The sequence below is a fragment of the Natrix helvetica genome (assembly GCF_964273705.1).
Source record: "Natrix helvetica genome assembly, chromosome: 1".
NCBI classification, from domain to species: Eukaryota; Metazoa; Chordata; class Lepidosauria; order Squamata; family Natricidae; genus Natrix; species Natrix helvetica.
Genome location: NC_138548.1, coordinates 310677083 through 310699046, shown reverse-complemented (window position 1 = coordinate 310699046; position 21964 = coordinate 310677083). Strand labels below are relative to the sequence as shown.

At 34.5% G+C, this 21964-nt stretch overlaps 1 protein-coding gene across 14 annotated transcripts in view; it reads right to left on the bottom strand.

Annotated features, from left to right (window-relative positions):
* Positions 1–1618: 1618 nt before the first annotated feature.
* The window catches only part of SLMAP (sarcolemma associated protein), a 93660-nt gene continuing 73314 nt past the window's right edge, over positions 1619–21964 (bottom strand). For 9 of the 14 annotated variants that reach the window (XM_081966418.1, XM_081966425.1, XM_081966419.1 and 6 more), the window contains 9 exons: positions 17384–17464; positions 17120–17179; positions 16285–16410; positions 15641–15715; positions 14356–14676; positions 13062–13179; positions 12226–12397; positions 9473–9607; positions 1619–3444 (listed from right to left, as the gene is read on the bottom strand). In XM_081966418.1, the coding sequence (XP_081822544.1) occupies positions 3355–3444; positions 9473–9607; positions 12226–12397; positions 13062–13179; positions 14356–14676; positions 15641–15715; positions 16285–16410; positions 17120–17179; positions 17384–17464 (1178 nt within the window). In that variant the 3' untranslated portion in view covers positions 1619–3354. Of the gene's footprint in view, positions 3445–4806; positions 4897–9472; positions 9608–12225; positions 12398–13061; positions 13180–14355; positions 14677–15640; positions 15716–16284; positions 16411–17119; positions 17180–17383; positions 17465–21964 lie in introns of all 14 variants that reach the window. The other 5 variants (XM_081966429.1, XM_081966423.1, XM_081966426.1 and 2 more) reach the window with 3 other exon arrangements.

The window sequence follows — 21964 nt, the reverse complement described above, 5'->3', positions numbered from 1 at the left end:
TTATTCGATCAATCTCACACCTTCATGAAAATATATTCGCTGTCAAGTTAACTCACTTCATTAAATCCCCTGGCTGCAACATCCTATGCAGAAGGAAATTTTAATTATCAGCAGTTCCATGGCAGCCCACAATAAAAACCCATTTTAGGTAATGAACCACAGGAGGGCAAGAGACTTGGTGCAGGGCTGCCCTGTTTTGTAGTAAAATGACATATATATCACCCTTTTCTTCTTTTAAAAAAACCCAACATAAATCAAGATATTAAGACATATGGCATCTTTCTTAATATCTGGACTTAACATATATTACTGAGAAAATGATGTTAGTTAATGCAAGGGTTTGTTTTGTGTGGGTAAAGTCTTACTACATTCCATTCTATTCACTCTTCACCAGCCAATAAAGGTAATGGATTTGATATTTTCTGGCAGGGGCTTGGGGAGATCCTCAAACAACTTTGGAAGCAGTTTTTTGATTTCTTAGTGGCCCATTGACAATAGGGGCTTGACATAATTTCTCCAGAGTGGGGTTTTCCATTGAGCCAAACTGGTTTACTGAGCTCTGCGAAATGAAGTGGAAACAATCCCTGAAATGCCAGCAGAGGAAGAGGATTTCCTTCAACATGGCTTTGAGCTCAGTTTAAAACCTGTTTCTCATTGATAAAGAAAGCTAAGGGTCATTACTTCTCTTGAATTGGATCAAGGGGTCCAATTGGCCAAAAGCTTTGTTTAGTGTAATTCCTGCCTTACTAGAGGGCAACCAGGTAGCTTTCCTACTTGTGACAGTTTGGACAGCACTTTGTTGATAAAGTCACTCAGATTTACTATCTTCACCATGCCATTGGCTATGAGCTTTGCTCAAGTTAATAGGATGCCATAAACAGGATATTTAAAGATGTCTTCGAAGTTTCAGTTGGTTCAGTATGTAGTAATTCAGGTATTGGGTTAATGCTTCTCACCACAAACACATTACCTGTTGCATCAGATCCCATACTGGCTACCTGTTGCTTCTAGGTGCAGTTCAAAATACCTGTTTTAACTGACCTGCCAGGGCAAAATCTCGAGAGAAACTGTTAGGGGTCCTCCATTTCTGGGAACTGAGAGGGGATGAAATTCACAGAGACTTTTTTTTGAAGTGCACCTATATTAAGAAACAGCCTTCCTCTAGAAATCAGACCCCCCCCCCCTTGCTGATCTTTTGAAACTAAATTGTTTTGAAGCATCTATGGAGGTTTTGATGACATCATTGCGGGTTTATGATTCTCTATTATTATTTTATGGATCTTGTTAAGTATTTCAATGGATGATTTATACATTTGTTTATGTTACTTGTATTTTATTATTAACTACCGAGAGTCTAGTAAAAATGAAATCAGATTTCATTTTCCCCGCTCAGACTGCGAGATGAGAGGCAAGCAAATTTTATAATAATAATAGAAATTAATGAAGACTCACCTATATTAAATCTCATAATCAGGTAACAAATCAATATGACAAATAAACACACCTTTTCATTATAAGCAGATGTAATACAAACACCATGATAAGTTTTGATTATCAAACTCTGATGTCCAAAATAAAATATGTGGTTGTCAAAGAAGATTCAAATGAGATTCATAGGGAGAGTAAAGTTATTTTATTAAATCATGCACATCACATGTGTTAGTGCAAATAGTTCAATCTGTACTCCAGAAATTCTATTGTTTTTTATATCTTTACAAAATAGATTTAAAACAATTATTTACTTTTAAAAATGTAATTCTGAAGTTAAGCATTTTCAGAATAATATTTGCAATAACCTATATACAAGAGGTACTGTGTACCACTGGCATGTGTGTGTTGTGGGTGAGTTACAGTTTCCTGCAACTGAAAATAATGAAATGAACAAAAATGACATTTTCTACATTTGTGAACTAACATTCCCTTAAATCTAAATGATCCTCCCATTAACAAATTCCAAATAGCTTAAGACAGAACCTTTAAAATAATAATGACCCTCAAAGGCAAATAATCTAAAAATTCTATTTAAATATTGAACTAGATTTTGATTGCCATTAAATCCTTGAAACCAACTCAATTTTAGTTGAGAAAAATCTTCCTATGAATTTTCTATCAGCTGAATCATTTCATCTTTCAATTCTTTTTATATTATTACAGATCTTAATAAACTGAGCTGATATGTACTGAAAACCAGCACAGTCGGGTGTAAGTTATGATTGTTCCTATTCATAAGCCAATATGCAACTAGAAAAATTCAGATTAAGGTCAAACAAATTGTGATGTGAAGCTTCTAATCATGGACACCACATTCGTTCAGCATAAATTGGTGCACAGAGAACCAATTAATTATTCCACCCTTCCTTGAAAGCTAGACCAATTTAATTTTCTTCCTCCTTTCCCTAACATTAAAAGCACTCAAGAACCTCCTATCATGAAGTTATGCCAACACAGCTACAATTAAAGAAACAAATACTATTTTCCCAAGTTTGGTTCTGCAAATAAGTGACTGAATTTTTTTCCCCTCTAATGTGGTAGGTGAGAAAATACATTGGGTTTTTATAATGTCTATATACATGAAATTTAATAAATTACATTCAAACTAAAAATTGGATTACTGCACTATGTTCATCAGAAAATCAAGATTTTGCTCCCAGAAAAACCTTAATTCACTCAGGCACACACATGCACACAAAAACAGTCTAGACTTAGGCTTTTCACTCATTTTTTTCTAGGGCTCTTTTAAGGCTGACAATGAATTATACGTTCCAAGTCATCAATAAAATAGGGCTTTTACTGAACAAAAATATTTGTTTTTATCAGAAGATATGGAAAATAAAGAAAATTGTTCCCAATAGCTCAGTGACTCACAGCAAGTAAAAATAATGATATGTTAATGTACAAATAACATCAAACTGAAAGGCACTGAGCACACTGCATCGACTTCCAAGTATTTAAAGGATATTTGGCATGGGTATCCAAATAAGGGAAAATGCATTGCTTTCAATTGGGCAATCAATTTTTTAATGTAAAATACCCACACACCTAACCATCATAAATAATTTGGTACCAAGAAGCCTACTTGAGGCCACCATAACAGTATTTAGGACTCCAACATATAATTTTAAGAATTACATATATGGGTAAGCAATAATATTGCTCACCATAGAATGAAATAATTATTTTATTCCCTCTTTATAACAGATACATTTTGTACAGTGTAAAGCAACGACCCTGCTGCTGCCAAACTCTGAAGGACTAAGAGGTAAAAAAAGGGTTAGGAAGATTCTCTGATTCCCTCAATGTGTGAATGATGCCAGCTTCTAGATGGAGGGTGGGGTAGGGATTCAACAACAGCTCTCATGGAGAAGCTCTGGTGAGGCCTGGGTACAGCACCATGGCTGTCACAGCTACCAAAGCTGCCATCACAGGCATCCAAGGCCATTGGCTCTGTGTAGGGAAAGAAAAAGAAAAAAAGAAAATAATCAATCTCTCATTTGTTTTAATTGATATTACTTCTTCTACTTTCTTGGCAAGCCTAGAATGTTTTCCTTCAGATTTAGGTTTTGGGGGAAATTTGGCTGGATTTCAATTAATTAAATAAATATAATTTCATTAAAAAGAAATCCCAGTGGACACAAATGTCCATGATTTTTTTTTTTTTTTTGTGCTTTTTGAGTTAATGTTGACCCCTGAAATAGTCCCTGCACTTTCCTTGGCAAGGTTTTTAGAAAGAACTTTGCCACTGGCTGTTTTTCTAGGAGAATGACTGGCCCAAGGTCACTTAAGGGGCTTCATGCCTATGGCAGGACGAGAACTCACACTTTCTAGCCTGGTACCTAACCACTACACCAAATTGGCTCTCTCTTAAGTGCAAAAGCTTTATAATTTAACCAGCTGGGTAAATTGCTATCTTCCATGTAAGGTGAACTGCAATTCCTTTTTTATAAATTATGCTGCCCAGGATTAATGTAAGATATTTGAAGCATGCATACTGCCCTTTCTTGCTTTCAAATATTTCCTATTAGTTCTTTGAGAATTCATTAACAGCATTTATGCTTTGTCCCAAAAAATCTAGATAAATCCCAACCCAAATTATAAATTATTCAAAAATGTCTTCAAATGCCTTGAAATAATGCATGTTTAACTTTTCTTGCCTATATTTAAAATGAGTCAGGAATACTGCAATGTTAATATTACATGTATAATTGTTCATGGCCACTGCTTAAAACATTAACTATTATGATTATTTTGTACAAATGCTTATGGTCTTACAGAACTCATTTTAGAAAGTAATAGAAACCACTGCAAGTTTAGAATTGGAAATGCAAACCATCCACCTACTTCCCTCATCTTGACCTTCCCCCTCCATCTTTGTCACCACAATAGTGAGGGAAAAAAATCATTCAAATTCAGAGAGAAATGTTGGAATTATTTGACGGTAAAAAAGGAATTCAAGAACCAAATTGAAGCAAGCAAACACCTGATTTGCTAAGAGTGAAGTAAATAATTAGGTTTCCTTCCAGGCCCTAACTACAGCATCTTATGTAAGACAAATGTGTACCGGAAAAGGAACAGAAAAACATGTTTACAATAGGATACTGTTAGCATTAGCACAGGGAAAACAGACAGATGTTAAATGATTAGTTTGCTTGGTTTGACAGTATTATAAATGATGGCTTATTGAATGAAGAATTGACTTGAGCCAGGTAAACAAGTACTCGCTTTTCATCATGCATTTTTTTTTTACAAAAATGGCACAAACAGGTGACAAGGGACAAACATACACGGACTGAATAGTGCTTGTAGTACCTTTCTCTACCACAATGGGCTGTAACACCAAAACAGGAAAGCCAGGATAAGGCCGATCAATACGGCTGGGACGGGTGGAAATATGGAAGGCTAAAGGGAAGGGAAGGGATATTAAGATCATTTTGTGCTATAAAAAATCAATAAGCTAAAGATGATTTAGATAGGGGGATAGTTCAAAGATCAATTCTTGTTTCAACTGAAACATAAAGACATCCAACAAGACACAACTACTTTGGCATACAAAGTTAGTACACCACTGTACAGAATAAACATGGATAATGAAAAATGGAACATTATTTTCTTGTCACAAGGAATTTGCTACAGCAGCCTTCTTCAACTGGCTGGATGACTATCTCCCTTCAGAAATGATGGACTTTCTATCTCACTACCCAGCAAGTCCAACATATTTGGAGGAGGCTAGGTTGGAAGGCTTCACTGGATGATAAGTGTGCAGTACATTTTATATGTACAACAAATACCAAAGTTTCACCCATATTCAATCGAGAACTTCAAATACTGATCCAGAACTCTGTCCATAAAGTGCTCTTCCTCAAACATATCTTTCTCTTCACCAATTTATCACTGTAATAAAATACAAATCCTGTAGCCAAATTATTGGTGGAGGTCACTTACATACATATCATTTCCATGAAAGAAAAAGTATCTCCAATGGAAAACAATATCCACTGTAAAGAACACACAAGCATATCTGATTTTGTATAGCTATATGAGTTCTTCAAAATGATGCCTCAATGTGTAATTATAATTTTGATAATACTTTTTGTGGGCTAAACATGAACATATGCACAATGCTTTTCAACAGGGAAAAGAATAACAAGCATATTCACAAGCAATATTATTTCACTTTGTATAGTAATATCTGAATCTAAAATGCTAACATCTAAATCTAATTTTAAAATAGCAACTAATTATTCAGGATAATGGGGTTGCAGCAAGAGGTGAAACAACTGCACCCCAAGGTTTACTTCTGAGTCAGCAACTCTTATGAGCTTCATTGATATAGTTTCTCATTATGTTCTCGAAAATAAAAAAGCAAAGACTTTATAAGTCAAGTTCAATTGTTGGCGGACTATAGAGACATATCCATGTATTTTTCCTATAAACAATACAGAAGTAGTTTGCCAATGCTTTCTTCTGATGTTTTTTAAAAAGTCTTCAATTTAGCCCAAATTCTGAATGGCAGCTAATACTAACTAGAATCTTACTGGTTAAATTCTTAGATTTTTCAAGGTCAACTAAGATAATTAAAAAAATATAATGGGATAATTTGCTTTACATGAAGAAAATTGGAAAAATATAGCATTCAGGCAATGAAAAATAACTTATACTATAGTATGTACTGCATTATTTTTTCAGCAATGAATATTATATGGTCCTAAACAGAATGAGAAAAATCAGATTGTGTGTTCTCCAAAATACAAGAGAATCAAAGGAACAAAACAACTGTATATTTTACCGTGTTTCCCCGAAAATAAGACAGGGTCTTATTTTCTTTTGACCCCTCCCCCCAAATTTGGCTTGGGTCTTATTATTGGGGGGTCATATTGGTTTGGGGTTGCCAGGTGGCTGCTCTCTTGCGAGTGAGCGCCCTAAGAGCCGGGCACAGCCTCAGGGGCAAACAGCTGTGTTGCGTTGTCGCAGCAGCGCAACAAAGCCACCATAAGGTGACCATGCTCATGAGCAGCTGCCTGGCAACCCCCCTTTCTATCCGGGCAGAGCGCCACTCACCGACCCAGTAATATCCCAAAAGCACTAAGCCGCGTGGCGCTCTGCCCGGCTGGAAAGAGAGGTTGCGCAAGCACTTGTTCTGCCACCAGCTCATGTGCCTCCTAGCCTCACCATGCCCAGCTCTCCTGTAGAGCTGGGCCAGGGTGCCACCGCTGCCCCAGTGCCGCCATGCTCCGAGCATAATCGGCTTCCAAACTCTGGAGATCCGCTGCCGAATCTTCCGGCAGCGGCCACTCTGGCATTACGCTCTATGGTAGTGGGCTGGCTGTGGGAAGACTCTCTGTCCCACCAGTCTTCCAACAGCCAGCCCACAATGTGTATGCATGCACGCAGCATCAGTTTGGTCTCCTTAAAAATAGCTGCAACTTTTCCTGAGCTCACTGGATAGCCCCTCAATCTTAGAAAAATACATATTTGAGTTAAGGAGCATACCCTATCTCTCAAACATCTACCTGGATCTTGTAAGAGCTTCTTTAGCTTACATATGCATTTCTGAGATAAGGAACATACCCTATCTCTCAAACGTCTACCTGCATCTTAGCTTACATACGCATTTTCTATATTTGTGAAGCTATCTTACAAGTCCAGTAAAAGATGCAACTTCTTCAAAGAGATACTTAGATGCACTTCATGTGCAATATGGTGGAATTCCACAACACTGTTGTTTATGTTGCCTACATTTCCTTAAGCATGTGGCTGAAGTAATCAGTCATTCTATAAGCACAACTGTCATATGCTTTCAAAATTCCAATTTTTTCTCTTGCTGAAAAAAACCCACCTGGTATATACAATACAATAATACAATAGTAGAGTTGGAAGGGACATTGGAGGTCTTCTAGTCCAACCCCCTGCCTAGGCAGGAAACCCTATACCGTTTCAGACAGATGGCTATCCAACGTCTTCTTAAAGACTTCCAGTGTTGGGGCATTCACAACTTCTGGAGTCAAGCTGTTCCACTGATTAATTGTTCTAACTGTCAGGAAATTTCTCCTCAGTTCTAAGTTGCTTCTCTTCTTGATTGGTTTCCACCCATTGTTTCTTGTTCTACCCTCAGGTGCCTTGGAGAATAGTTTGACTCCCTCTTCTCTGTGGCAACCCCTGAGATATTGGAACACTCTATCATGTCTCTCCTAGTCCTTCTTCCTCTTAAACTAAACATACCCAGTTCCTGCAATCGTTCTTTATATGTTTTAGTCTCCAGTCCCCTAATCATCTTTGTTGCTCTTCTCTGCACTCTCTCCAAAGTCTCCACATCTTTTCTACATCGTGGTGACCAGAACTAAATGCAGTATTCCAAGTGTGGCCTTACCAAGGCATTATAAAGTGGTAGTAACATACTATATGATACTATAGGCCATATAATTTTTAAATGTTTAAGTTTCAAACTATTTTTGAGACTGTCCCTAGTAGGAGTTAACAAATATTTTAGTAAGCAGTTATCAGTTTTAAAGAACATACAAACATGTTTGAATTTGTGACCTTTTACCTGTTCTTTATTCACCATTGTCTCTTTGTATTAATCAGAATTTTGAAAACGCTTTTTTGTAGAAAAACATATGCAGCATTTTTTCAAGATGCAAAACAGCAAATTGATTGCTTTACCAAAAATGAAGCTTATCAGTGCTATTTATTGATCCTAGGATATACTAGGATCAATAGCAGGCTAGAATATAGATGTTTTATTATATTGATTAAATTATACACTGCCCAGACCCCTCTGAGAGGAAGATGAATAGTTAAGAAGTTTGATCGATAAACAAACATAGAACAACAAATAAATAAATAATTCTATATTTTTCATAATGAAATCTTGTTATCAGTAGAACTAAAATCTCATATACCTAATTCGGTTACTTTAAAATGATTTTAAAAAACTAACTTTTGGGGGAAAATTTATGGTTTGTGGTTTTCAGTATTAGCAAGATAGTTCAGATGCCAATATTATTACAATATTTATACAAAATGAGATGTCATCATTGGCCAAACTGTTAACGTAAAAAAGAAGAAAAATCAGAGGCTACGTAAACCATGCCTAAGAAAAAGCATGTTTTTCAAGCCTCAAAATTAAAAATCTGGAGGGACAATTGTGAGGGTGAATGAGTGAGATCATCCCAATCACCATCTCTATCTCTTTCTTAGTTTTTGTATCTCCATCTATTTAATTCCATCCTTATTCAACATAAAACATGTCTTTGCATCTTCAAAATGGGTGCTGTAATGCAGATTATATTCAGAAAAGAGAAAATTGGGGTGGGGGATTTAGGAAAGAAAATCAATGTTTGGAGCCTTCCAACTGGATCTGAAAAAAATATTCAATTTTTGGATAATTAACAATTTAAAATTACTTTCTTAATGCTCTTATCATCTATAGCCAGGAAAATATGAACCAACTGCTTTCATATCAGTGACGTGCGGTGAGGTTTATGGCTGGTGAGGCTGGTGACGTCATCAGCGCGAGCCGCGGTCCCCTTCATGTTGACTCAGGAAGGCGGGGAATGAGACCACGTGTGCAGGAGGCTGAAGCTGCCTCAGCCTCCTGCACACGTGGTCCCATTCCCCTCCTTCCTGACTCCTGAGTCAACATGAAGGGGACCACGGAGTGCGCTCCGCGGGACCGCAGCTCACACTCCGCGGTCCCTTTCATGTTGACTCAGGAAGGTGGGGAATGGGACCATGTGTGCAGGAGGGAGGTTGAGGCTAGAGGAGCCTCCTGCACATGTGGTCCCATTCCCGGCCCACTTGTGCAGAAGGCTCCTCAGCGCCTTTTCCCTTTTTTTTATTTTCATGATGAGAGCGGTGAGGCTCTGCCTCCCCTGCCTCCCCTGACCGCACGTCCCTGTTTCATATATATCTTATCCAAACATTGTCACAGTGGAAATTAAATAAAATCTGGCATATACAATCTTTATTGACTTACATTATTTCCTTTTTCTTGAAGTAGCTTCAGGTTCTCTTTACACTGTTGAAGTTCATCCGTGACTGATTGCTTTTCCTGCTCGGTAATTTCAAATTTTAACTTCAGCTCTGAAAGCATGGTCTGTGTCTTTTCGTACTGAAGGAAATAAAAGCAGCAAAAGCAAAAACATATTTAAACTTAAAAAATAAGTTAAAAATAACTTCTGGATAATTTTTTAAATTCTTTAACAAATTATTACTTTATTATAATATAAGGATTTGGAATAGGAATTTAGAGGTTCACATGCTTTATACAAGCTTAATTGACTGATGCATCTAATATTGGCAGAGAACTACAAATCTTTCTGAGAAATAGTGATCCAAAAGAAACTCGGCCTCTATGGTTTTTCCAGTGATGCCACCTTAAGCTCAGAATCAGATAAGCTGTATCATTATAAAAGCAAAAATATAGAAGGTTTAGATTTCAATATAGAAGGTCAATTAGAAATGGATGGTTTTTCTCTTAATAGAATTGAAATTACCAAATTTTAGTGCCTAAAACATAATATCAGAATTCCCAAATTTAGGAGACCCTTAACTTTAACTCAACATAGTTATCCTAGAAGAAAAATACAGGAAAATGCCATATGAATCCCGTTAATGCCCTTGTGATATGCACACCATTGTAATAATTTTGATTTGCACTATCTTTTAAACCAGCGATGGCGAACCTTTTTTGGCTCACGTGCCACAAGTGGGGGGAGCGCAGGGGGGTCGAGTGCAGGCGTGCCACACCCATAATGCAATGCACAATCCCCCCAGTGCGCATGCGTGCACAACGCGCGCCCCCCCCCAAATTTTTACATGCTTTTTTCGCCCTCCCCAGGCTCCAGAGGCTTTATAGGAGCCTGGGGGGGGGGCGAAAAGAGCCTCCCCCGCCCCCCTAGAGGCCCTCCGGAGGCTTCAGGGACCGTCCAGAGGCTTCCCTGAAGCCTTCGGAATGCTTAAAACCACCCTCCGAGCAGACCGGAAGTGACTTCCGGTTTGCTCGGAGGGTTGTTTTAAGCGTTCCGGAGGCTTCAGGGACCGTCCGGATGGTTCCTGAAGCCTTCGGAGCACTCAAAAGGATCCTCCGAGCAAACTGGAAGTCACTTCCGGTTTGCTCGGAGGGTCGTTTTAAGCGCTCCGAAGGCGTCAGGGAAGCCTCCGAATGGTCCCTGAAGCCTTCGGAACGCTTAAAACGACCCTCCGAGCTTCCAGGGGGCCTCCAGGGGGGTGGGGGAGGCTCTTTTCACCCTCCCCAGGCTCCTATAAAGCCTCTGGAGCCTGGGGAGGGCGAAAAATGGCTTTTTAAAAGGTGAACTCAGTTGACAGGGCAGCGCCTCGCGTGCCCTGACAAATGGCTCCGCGTGCCACTTGTGGCACGCGTGCCATAGGTTCGCCATCACTGTTTTAAACAATGAAGAAAAATTTATTTCTCTAAAACTAACAAAGTTTTGCTACATTGTTAGGGACAATTTTGTTGAATGTATTTTTATTGGTCAATGACTGAAATAAATTTTCTGTTTGTCACATGTTTTATAGGTAAGTATATGTTAGAAGAAGAGTCCAGATAAAGCAAATTCAGGAATGCATGCTCAAATAGCTTCCAGGAAGAGAACTTATTTGCCAGTGAATAAGAACTATTGTCCTATTTTCAGAGTTGTTATGAGTTGGAGAGCATATAAATTTAATTTAATAAATTATCATATTGTTAAAAGTGATAAAAGGGAATAAAAGCATTTTGACCAGAACTATGTCTTATAAATTTCAATCAAGTGATAAAAAGTGATGACATCACTCATTAACTATTAGAAAAGTGAGAATACAGACCAGAGAAATTAATTTCTCAAATAAAACTGATCATTTAAATATACCTCATGTGAATATATTACTTTAATTTTACCTTCTCTAACTAACCAGAACTGTTATCTATAAACTGTCCAGAACGATAAACCTTAATTTCAAATTTGATTTTATATATTTAAGATAACTCAGTAAGAGAAAAAAAATCAGTAATATTAATTGAATCACTTTAAAATACAGATCTTGCTTCTCCCAGACTTAAAAGAATCGGTTCAAGATGTGCTGAGCTAATCAAATGTCTGAAAGAGTTACTATTATCTCTGATATTTATCTAAATATAGTCTTTACTGGCATACTACCAACTGAACATGCAAAATATTTTTAAAAATCAACTTTATTAGGATATTAATACATTATTTATTTATTTATTTATTTATTTATTAAATTTATATGCTGCCCATCTCCTTTTCCAACGTGATTCTGGGTAGTTAATAATATGATTCTTCATGTGTTGTCATTCAAAATATAACCAGGAGGATATTAAAAAGCTCTGCACCAATGTGCTAGTTTAGGTTCTCTTGAAACTACAACATGCTCTAATTTGAATGGGAATAAAGTATATTACAAAGTTAAAAGGATTGAATTGCAGAATGTTTTGCACAAATGGAAAGTTGAGTTTGTTTCTGAAAGAATTAAGACCAGTGTATGAAAAAGGTAAAACAAATTTAAGACTATATTAAATACTCAATGAAGCAAGGGTGACCAAGAATACATGATTCCATCTTAGTTGTTTAATATATTTAATGCAGTCACCACCCATGCTTTATGTCCAACCATTTTATATAAAATAGAATATTTTCATTTTTAAAACGGTGCAAACTCTAGGCCTCTTTAAAGAAATGCAAACATCCATGTAGGTTTGAAGCTTACCTCATTCTGAGCATCCTTAGCTTGATTTTCTGCCTCATTAAGAAGTGTTTTTAGAGTACTTGCATCACGCTGATGTTCTTCTTTTAAAGAACCCATTTTATTTTCAAGTTCCTTTCGGCTTATCTCCAGAATACTCAGATCACTGGTAAGTGCTAAACTCTGTTGCTGAGAACTATAAAAGGAAGTTTAAAAAAATCACAATACTTCATCTTTAGAAATAAGGGTTTTAAACGAATGCATTGTGAATGTATTCTCTTTGTAATCATATTATTCTACTGCATATCATTATAATTAAAGTTCTGATGTACAGGCTACTGTGTACATGCATTGTTTTGCAACAACAGCATAAGCAAATATTTTCCAATCAGCTTATAACCAAAACCCAACCAGGCAGATCCCAACATTTAAAATCTAAAATTTATAAAGTTCATTTGTTGTAACAATAAAGGCAAAAATAACCATAGCTATAATGTTAATTATACTGGAAAAAAACAGAGGAAAATGAGTGAGTTTGGGAGGCTTATTTTCATAATGTTAAGTAAAGCAGAGCTTATATGAAATTATATGAATTATATGGGCACCATCTATGTATTTCCCAGCATAGAAGGCATATTGGTCCTACATAATTATACTTTTTTTTATTAGCTCATTGAGGTGCATGAGTAGGAAGAGAAGTGTAGCTAAAACAGGTCAATTGAATAAGAGGAAAGATTTAGAGGAACTGTAACATTCAGAAGAAATAGAATTAAATCTATAAGAACTAACCCCTAACACATGAGACACTGTTTTAAATTTAACACCTTTGGCCTTTTCCCATTTGATTCAGTGGCACTTACTTATTCAGCTCTTTCTCCTGTCGCTGAAGTTCGCATGCAAGCAAAGAATTCTCCTTCTTTAATGAGAGACATTCAGATTCAAGAACAGTCCATTTTTTTCTTAACTTTTCAAGCTCACCTACAAAGCAAAGAATGCTATAACATTCTTGAAGCTAGCTAAGAATTAATTATTTTAAAAGATTTATTATATGTGAATGTACATGCCTTGGATTAAAAACTTGTTTTTCACTATGACAAATCAGCGTTTGTGGGCTGAGCTTTTTTAAACAAAACAACTTGAAATTAGTAATGTGTAAAGCCCACTGATTTGGGAATGAACATTCTGGAGAATTCTGGAACTGTCTATTTCTCCTTTGGATCTGGGAAGCTCAGCAATTTCCAGAATTAAATCCTAAAAATGAAAAATAGTTCCAGATATTCCAAGGGTAATTCAGACCAAAATAGGTCTGTTTTGTCCAGAATGCCATGTCCAAAACATATCAAATTGCTTCTTTTCCAAAGAATTTGTTTCCAGAAACTACCAAACCACCTCCAGAACAGCATTGGTTCAGAATAGTTTTGGCATACTTCTAAGGGACAATCTGGAGAATTAGTAAATTGTGTACATCCTTATTTGAAACCTTTCACACAAGAAGTACCACAACATTTTTAAATTAATCACTGCTTGTTCTTCCATAATATCAATCTAAACTGAATGATTTGATTTTTAAAGGGAGTTAAAAGATCCTGATAAAGTCTTACAATGTAATAATCTTTAGAATTTGATAGAAAGAATGAACTTTTAGAAAAATCATCATAATACAATGAACAGTTCAAAATTAGACTTAAAAGCTCATTTTTCTATTGTTCTATAACTTTACAAGAGATAATTAAAATGTATAACATAGCTATCCACTGCAGTGAGCTTATGGCATGGATTACTGTCAAGACATATATAAGAAACATGGGACATTCAATTGACTGGCCTGGCATCACCAAATAAGCTTCCAGGGCTTAAAGGTAAACGCAAACCAAATTTCTCCCAATTTTATTCCAATTTCTGAACCTTTCTGAACAGTAGAAATCTCTCAAATTACATGTTGCATCATCACAGTAGAGAACTAAAGAGATTGTTTACTGTATCAAACTTTAAAGTTCATCAAGTTATTAATCAATATTACTACGATGTAACTAAAATTCAAATGTTTATTTATTCTATCTCAATTTCTGTAATTAACCTAATTTTTGTTAATGAAAAAGCAATGTAGCCCCCAAGCCCACTTTTTATACAAATTATTAAGACAGTTGTATATACCTTGTAAATGGGTGGCTTCCTCTCTCTGCTGATTCTCATATTGCTGACATCGTAGCTGAAAACTGGCTTGAAGACTGACAATTTCTTTTTCATATTTGGAAGCCTCTTTGCGCCATTGTTCAAGCTCAGCTCTTACTTTTTGAAGCTCTTCTTGTAAAACAGTGACATCTGTGTCCCTTTCTGACGCGGCCTTTTCTGCCACATCTTGCAACAACAGGATCTCATTCTGAGTGCTCAACAATTCATTCCGTGTACTGGATATCACATTTTCCTTTTCTTCATGAAGACGTTCAATATCTTTTTGTAATTGATGCAACTGAGCTATAAACATTATTAGAAATTATATCATCTTAAAATTTGAAGTATATAAATTCAGTTCATTCAAATATAACTAAAATATGTTTATGAAAGTAATGCTACTGTATAAGGTAAAAGAAATGTTTGCATTACATTACGATATTGTGACACAAAGTTTACAAAGGTTTATGAGTCCCTCGTTATTACATTTGAAATATTTAGACAAAATTACAAAAATATCAATATAGGAGGTACCTTTTGAGTGCATTTTTAAGGTTTACCCTCATATCAAGCTTATACATTTATCACAACACCTCTCTAAATTTAGATCTGTTTCTTGGAATCTATTTTAGTATACAGTATACTCCTAGACAATATAGGAAAAAAGAAAGTTAATCCAGCTTCTCAAAATTCTGGTGAATGGCAAGAGATAACCACAATGCACTGGAAAGACAGTATGGTTGAAGTCAACTAGGATACTTATAGTATAACCTTGCCCTGTACTTCAAGAAAGCCATACCAGCTGTTGCAAAGCTTCCTTCTTTATAGTTATGTTTATCTATTTAAATAGCACTTTTGTTTGCTTCCACGGCAACCAATCTCCTGCAGCTTATCTATAATTATTAAAATAAATGAGCAGCTGCTACTTAAGGAAAGCAAATGCTTATATTTGTAATGTATTTTATTGTTCTTAAATGATAATCTATAGAGAATAAAGGGTCTCAAGGCAATCATTCATTTAAATCATCCTTAAAAAGTATTCGTGTTCATTTAAGTATTTATTTATTTATTTATTCATTTATTTTGCTGTCCATCTCACATTTTTATGTCCTGTCACCGATAGTAATTGATTTTGCAAACCATTTTAGCAACAGACATTTAATTCTACTTAAATAATTTTGCATGGAAAATTATTACAGTTTCTGTTCTTTTCAATAACAACATATACATTTTTCTATTATATATTTGAAGATTCTTTTTTTTTTACCTTGGAGAACTTGGATTTGTTTGGTGGACTCTTCAGCTTGTAATCGATATGCTTTTCTCTCTTCTTCCAACAGAGCTGTAGTAGGTATTATGAAAATACTCAATATACCATTTTATTATGACTTCCATTATGAATTTATTATGACTTCCACTATCAATTTTACAGTATATATTAGGCATTAGTTTTTAAACAGATTACTTAGTTTAGTATGTCATTAAAATTTTGTCATAACCAATGTAAGTAAATTACCATATTTAAGTTATTACCGTGCTAGTTAATAAACTTTGTCTGAAATTGTTTAAAATATCATGCACTTTTTAATATATTCTTGATATCATTTTACTTTGAAGAAAAAACTGACTACAAGGAAAATGACTGATTCCATTTTAATTGCTTAAGCTAAACATTTATTGAAAACTTAAACCAAAAGGTACTAGTATACATTCTGAATTCAGTTCTTCTGAGTTCTTGTTCCCAATTAAGTGCTGATAAAATAGCAGCCTTTCCCCACTTGGCTGAAAGTATGGTATAATCATATACTAGATTAAAAAGGAACAGCTCACAGACTTAAATGCCCTCTTCAATCACTGTATTGGGGTATAATGTTTTCCTGGGAATTCTCCAGCTCAAAGGATTCATCTCACCTTGCAATTCAAAGCATTTTTGTTTACTGGTCCTAGCTAGCTCTTGGGCTTCAATCAGTTCATGGTGCAGCTGCTGAATTTCCTGTTTAGTCTCAGTTTCTGATTGTGCGCCCTGTAATTCATCTGCTAAAAGAACATTTTTTTTCTTTAAAGCATTATTTTTGTCAGTAGCTTAATTTCTATTACTTTGTGAAGTAATAGGAATCTGATAAAATTAGTTAACTATACGTTATGAATTAGGGAAAGGTTAGGAGACAAATAAGACAAGTATCTATATACCCAAGCCATGCAAGATGTTGTCAAATATAAATTGACAGGAACAGGTTGCTAATTCTAACCTTATCAGTCTTAAGATTTTAAATACAGTTTTTCATACATACATTTAAAAATAATTCTAGTATCGCTGATATTTTATTTCAGATTTTTTTCATAGTTTACTATTCAAGAATGAAATACTGGTTTATTATTTTTAAACAATGTAAATAGACTTTGGACTGAAAGTTATCACTTTTGACACAGCAATCGTCATTTATGAGAGGTGAGAATATCGACACCTACTGTCCTAAGGACTCAATATATTAAAGAAAATAATGCTTCATGTGCAAAATTAAAATTAGAGGATAAGGTGGACCGAAATTAATTTGTTTCTGTTTTGGATTCTACCTACATTTCATTTATAGATAAAGTACCAGTTTGTGCTTTAGCAACAGACATCAAAAGCAAATTACAGAGAACAAAATTAAATTTTCAATCCATGTTTCCAACGAATATTAATTCCAATATTAAATTATTTGCTAATTGAAATACATTAAATATTAAGAAAATAACGATCTACCTTTCAAGAGAGCAACTTTAGCGATAGGTTCATTTAATTCATGATCATCCATCTGAGCATCTAAAAAAGTGAAATTATTTTAAGTAATACTTTAAAATCAATTAGAAACTCAGCACAGGACAAAAATATAAAAATTAACCTAGATTAGAAAATTAAGAAATCGTTTAAAATTATTTTTTAATTAAATTTTGCTTTTTTAAAAAAAATGTCATTACAATTTGTCACTGTAATCCAAGTTCATTGAAAGATATGCCCCAACCATACCTGTAGTGTCGTCGCTGCTTTTCTCTTTGCTTGGGCTCAAAGTATCTGAAAGTTCAGCTTCTTTAGCTTTTGCCTGATTTTCTGTAAAATATAAACACTTGTTCCATTCAAATAAATGTGTAACTATATGCATACTGTACTTTCAGCATAAATTCTAACATAGATTAAATTCCTCTTCGAACTGGGTTAAATGCTTTCAATACAATACAATAGCAGAGTTGGAAGGGACCTTGGAGGTCTTCTAGTCCAACCCCCTGCCTAGGCAGGAAACCCTATACCATTTCAGACAAATGGTTATCCAACATCTTCTTAAAGACTTCCAGTATTGGGGCATTCACAATTTCTGGAGGCAAGCTGTTCCACTGATTGTTAACTCCCTCTTCTTTGTGGCAACCCCTGAGATATTGGAATACTGCTATCATGTCTCCCCTAGTCCTTCTTTCTATTAAACTAGACATACCCAGTTCCTGCAACCGTTCTTCATATGTATTTTCAGAACATATATTTAATATTAAACAAGCCCATGCAGGATGAAGTTGATTCATTTGTTGCTTAGCCTTGTGTCTGAAATTTGTACTTTGGCCAACTGAAATCCACTGAGAAATTTGTTGTTTTATTTACTAGTTCTGAATATAAATCAAGAAAGCAGGACAAAGGAAAGGGATTTTAAACCAGTGTCTATATTGTAACCTTGAAAAGAAAAGAGCTACAATTATGAATAAATGCTACTTTGTAACACTTAAGTGGATAAAGTAACAATAAGTTGATACAGTACATATAATGTTACAGACAACACAACAATTTAAAATGAAATGCTTTAAAAAGACACTGATAGGAAATCTATTCTTTGTCCATTAGTTTCTTGGTAAACTATACTTGTATAGTTTATGTATATGTATATGTCTTGGTATACGTTTTGTTATATGTATGTTTGTCTACATATTTATTTCCTATGTTTTATTGTACGCCGCCCCGAGTCCTTCGGGAGAGGGTGCGGCTAAGAAATAAATATTTTTATTATTTTTATTATTATTATTATTATTATTATTATTATTATTATTATTATTATTATTATTATTATTATTATTATTATTATTATTATTATTATACTTGTAGATTCATCTACAAGTTTGCATATTTGTATAATGAGCTTTAAGTTTTAAAGAAGCCATTACAATTGACCAAAATTGACATCAGTAAAGAGAAAGGAAATTTGATAAGGGAAATATTTAATGTTCCATAATGCTGTTCAGCAAACTCATTTTTTTCTTATAATGAATTCTATCACAAAAGCTTCACATCAATTATATGCCATGTTGAAACAACAAGACAAAATCAAATAGCAGTGAAGTGTCTACTAACATATTATACATGTGTCTGCTAACTCCAGCAGTGTGCAGCAGCTGCCAAAAAAGCCAACACAGTTCTAGGCTGCATAAACAGAGGGATAGAACAAGATCATATGAAGTGTTAATACCACATTAAAATGCCTTGGTAAGGCCACACTTAGCATACTGCATACAATTTTGGTCGCCACAATGTAAAACAGATGTTGAGACTCTAAAAAGAGTACAGAGAAGAGCTACAAAGATGATTAGGGGACTGGAGGCTAAAACATATGAAGAACGATTGCAGGAACTGAGTATGTCTAGTTTAATAAAAGGAAGGACTAGGGGTGACATGATAGCAGTGTTCCAATATCTCAGGGGTTGCCATAAAGAAGAGGGAGTCAAACTATTCTCCAAAGCACCCGAGGGTAGAACAAGAAGCAGTGGGTGGAAACTAATCAAGGAGAGAAGCAACCTAGAACTAAGGAGAAATTTCCTGATAGTTAGAACAGTTAAAATCAGTGGAACAACATGCCTCCAGAAGTTGTAAATACTCCAACACTGGACGTTTTTAAGAAGAGATTAGATAACCATTTCTCTGAAGTGGTGTAGGGTTTCTTGCCTAATTAGGCTTGGACTATAAGACCTCTAAGGTCCCATCCAACTCTGTTATTCTATTCTATTCATTTCTATTCATCTATTCTATTCTATATTAAACACAAAGCATTCAAAATCTAACTTCACTACAGTACTTTTGCAGAGAATAACTATAATCCGCCATTTACAAAATAATTCGTTTTAGGCATAATAGATAAACTGTGGAAGTAATTCTTCTGTTCCTGTTTTTTCATAGCTACAAATATGTTTCCCTGAAAATCCTTTACTGTATTAAAAGCTCACCAATATATTTATTAGATTTTAATTGTGCCTTTTGCATAGGAGTCCAAGAAATTGTGCCTGGTACTGCCTCCTCCTCCCATGTATGAAATAGCTTGGCTTGAGAGGGAGACTCAAAGTGCACCAGTGAGCTTTTGAGAGGGGATTAGATGCTGGATTTTTCTCTTCCTAGACCATATGTGTCCCCTACAAAACACATATCAAAATTTCAAAAATGCATACATTGACATTAAACATAGAACTTGCAGAAAACCGATGAATACTGAAGAGAATTATTTTGACAAGATCTGACAAAATATGGCAATTTGCAAATACGAAATCACTTTTACTGAATGAGTCCTACAGTCCTACAGAAATTTTTTTTTTTCATGATTAAAGAAGATTAATGACCATGCTCACAAACTACTAGTATTTAAAATATTTGGCTGTGAATAATGTGAAATACTGCTTCTCTAGTATTGAGCATATGAATTCTTTTAAGCAATCCTTAGAGTTCATTTAAATCCAAGTATTTTCTAATTTCTAACTAGTGCTTTTAAAACTCTGAATAGCTTGTACTCGGTTCTGGAAAATATAAATGATTTTTCACCATGAAATGCTAACTGTTGTGGGCTCATAAAACTTTCTCTTGGTTTCTTTACTTCTGGGATTAATTGGATAATTACTAGAGAATTTTTAATTATGACACTACAATTGTTTAAATTCTTCCTTTGCACTTGCTTGACTACCTTTCAAATATTAACCTGTCTTCCCTTTATATTTTAATAGTTTTTGAAAAGGTCCAATATGCAACATTACTGTTTCTCATTTATCTGATGTTTTAAATTTATTTTATTTTTTTCAAATTGTACTAATTTACTTGTTTTGTTTGGGGACTATAAACCACCTTGGGATTTTTTTGCACAATAAATTGTAATTAAAATATGGGTAGGGCCTACCACTCTTAAATACTGCTATTGTATGAAAGTATTTTACTGTAAACAAGTTCAAAATAACCAAAAAATGCTCCTTGCTTGCCCATGAATTTGAAAATATTAATTTAAATGTGTTACATGTAGTTGGGCAACTGATACTTCCTTATATGGAAATAGAAGGAACAACTGGTCTTTCAGTATACACTCATGATGAGTCATTTAAGTCAAAGGCATGAAAAAGAGCAAATCACACAACTCTATTTAATTTTCTTCCACATTTTCAAAATCCCTTTCCAATCTTAATTTATAGGATTTACAATCCTAATTACATAATTTTTTGTAGCCAGCAATACACACACCTAATAAATATGCTATAAACACCTAATAAATATGCTAATTGTTTAAATTATCTGAATTCTGCATTGTTAACCTAGTACAGATTTAGGATTCAACTTTCAAAATGTTGAGCTTGATTCTAGATCTCAGTTACAACTCACAAAATATTTCATAGGAAATTCAAATCTATACAAGCTCAAATAAAGAGTCAAGAATGAACCCAAACATTTAATAAATGCTAGCACACTATACCTTGCTAAACCATATCAATGTGATACCTATTGTGATCTATTGGTATTTTCAAGGTTTTGGATAGAGAAATTTCTCATCACTGATAATTTTCTAATTCCTTTTTCAGGAAAGAGATCTGGCATCTAATGTATTTATATTTAAAAATAACTTTTGCCTACTAATCTAAAAGCAATTTCTTTTAAATTTCATATATTTATTAGTTATAAATATAATAAATCATCGATATAATTTAATATCTATCAAGAATTATGTTCATAATATATAGTACTTTATTCTGCTTTATACTTTATAATATTCTTTCTAGTTAGTCTTATAAAATAATTGATACAATAAAAAATTAATAATTACATGACTGAATTATTTTCAAAGTAGAATATACTACATATTAATGCAAAATAATTCAACATTCTACAAGATAATACTAGCATACAAGCATTAAATTACACTTGTATTTATTGTCTGCATTCTTTTCCAAATATGGCATGCTCCCTGCACTTTGCAAAAAAGAGGAGAGCAGATGCAGGCAGGATCTGAACTGGGATTTTCTAGAATCGAAAGGCAATAAATCTGACGAAATCAAAAGTAAAAAATGGAATATTTAATTGATAACAAGCTAATATGCAATTACTGATATTTACTGAATAGAAAATCTAAACATGAGAATATTATGTAATTCACTGCAATCTGTAATAGGCAAGTGTTTTAAACTAGATTAATTCCATATTGCAAACATTAAATTAAAAAAAAGTAACCCAAAGCAAAAAAAATGTCAAACTTTTCTTTATTCAAATCCTCTAAAACTCACATTTTAAAATATATTTTATTTGGAAGCCCTTTAAGATTAGGTGACAAAT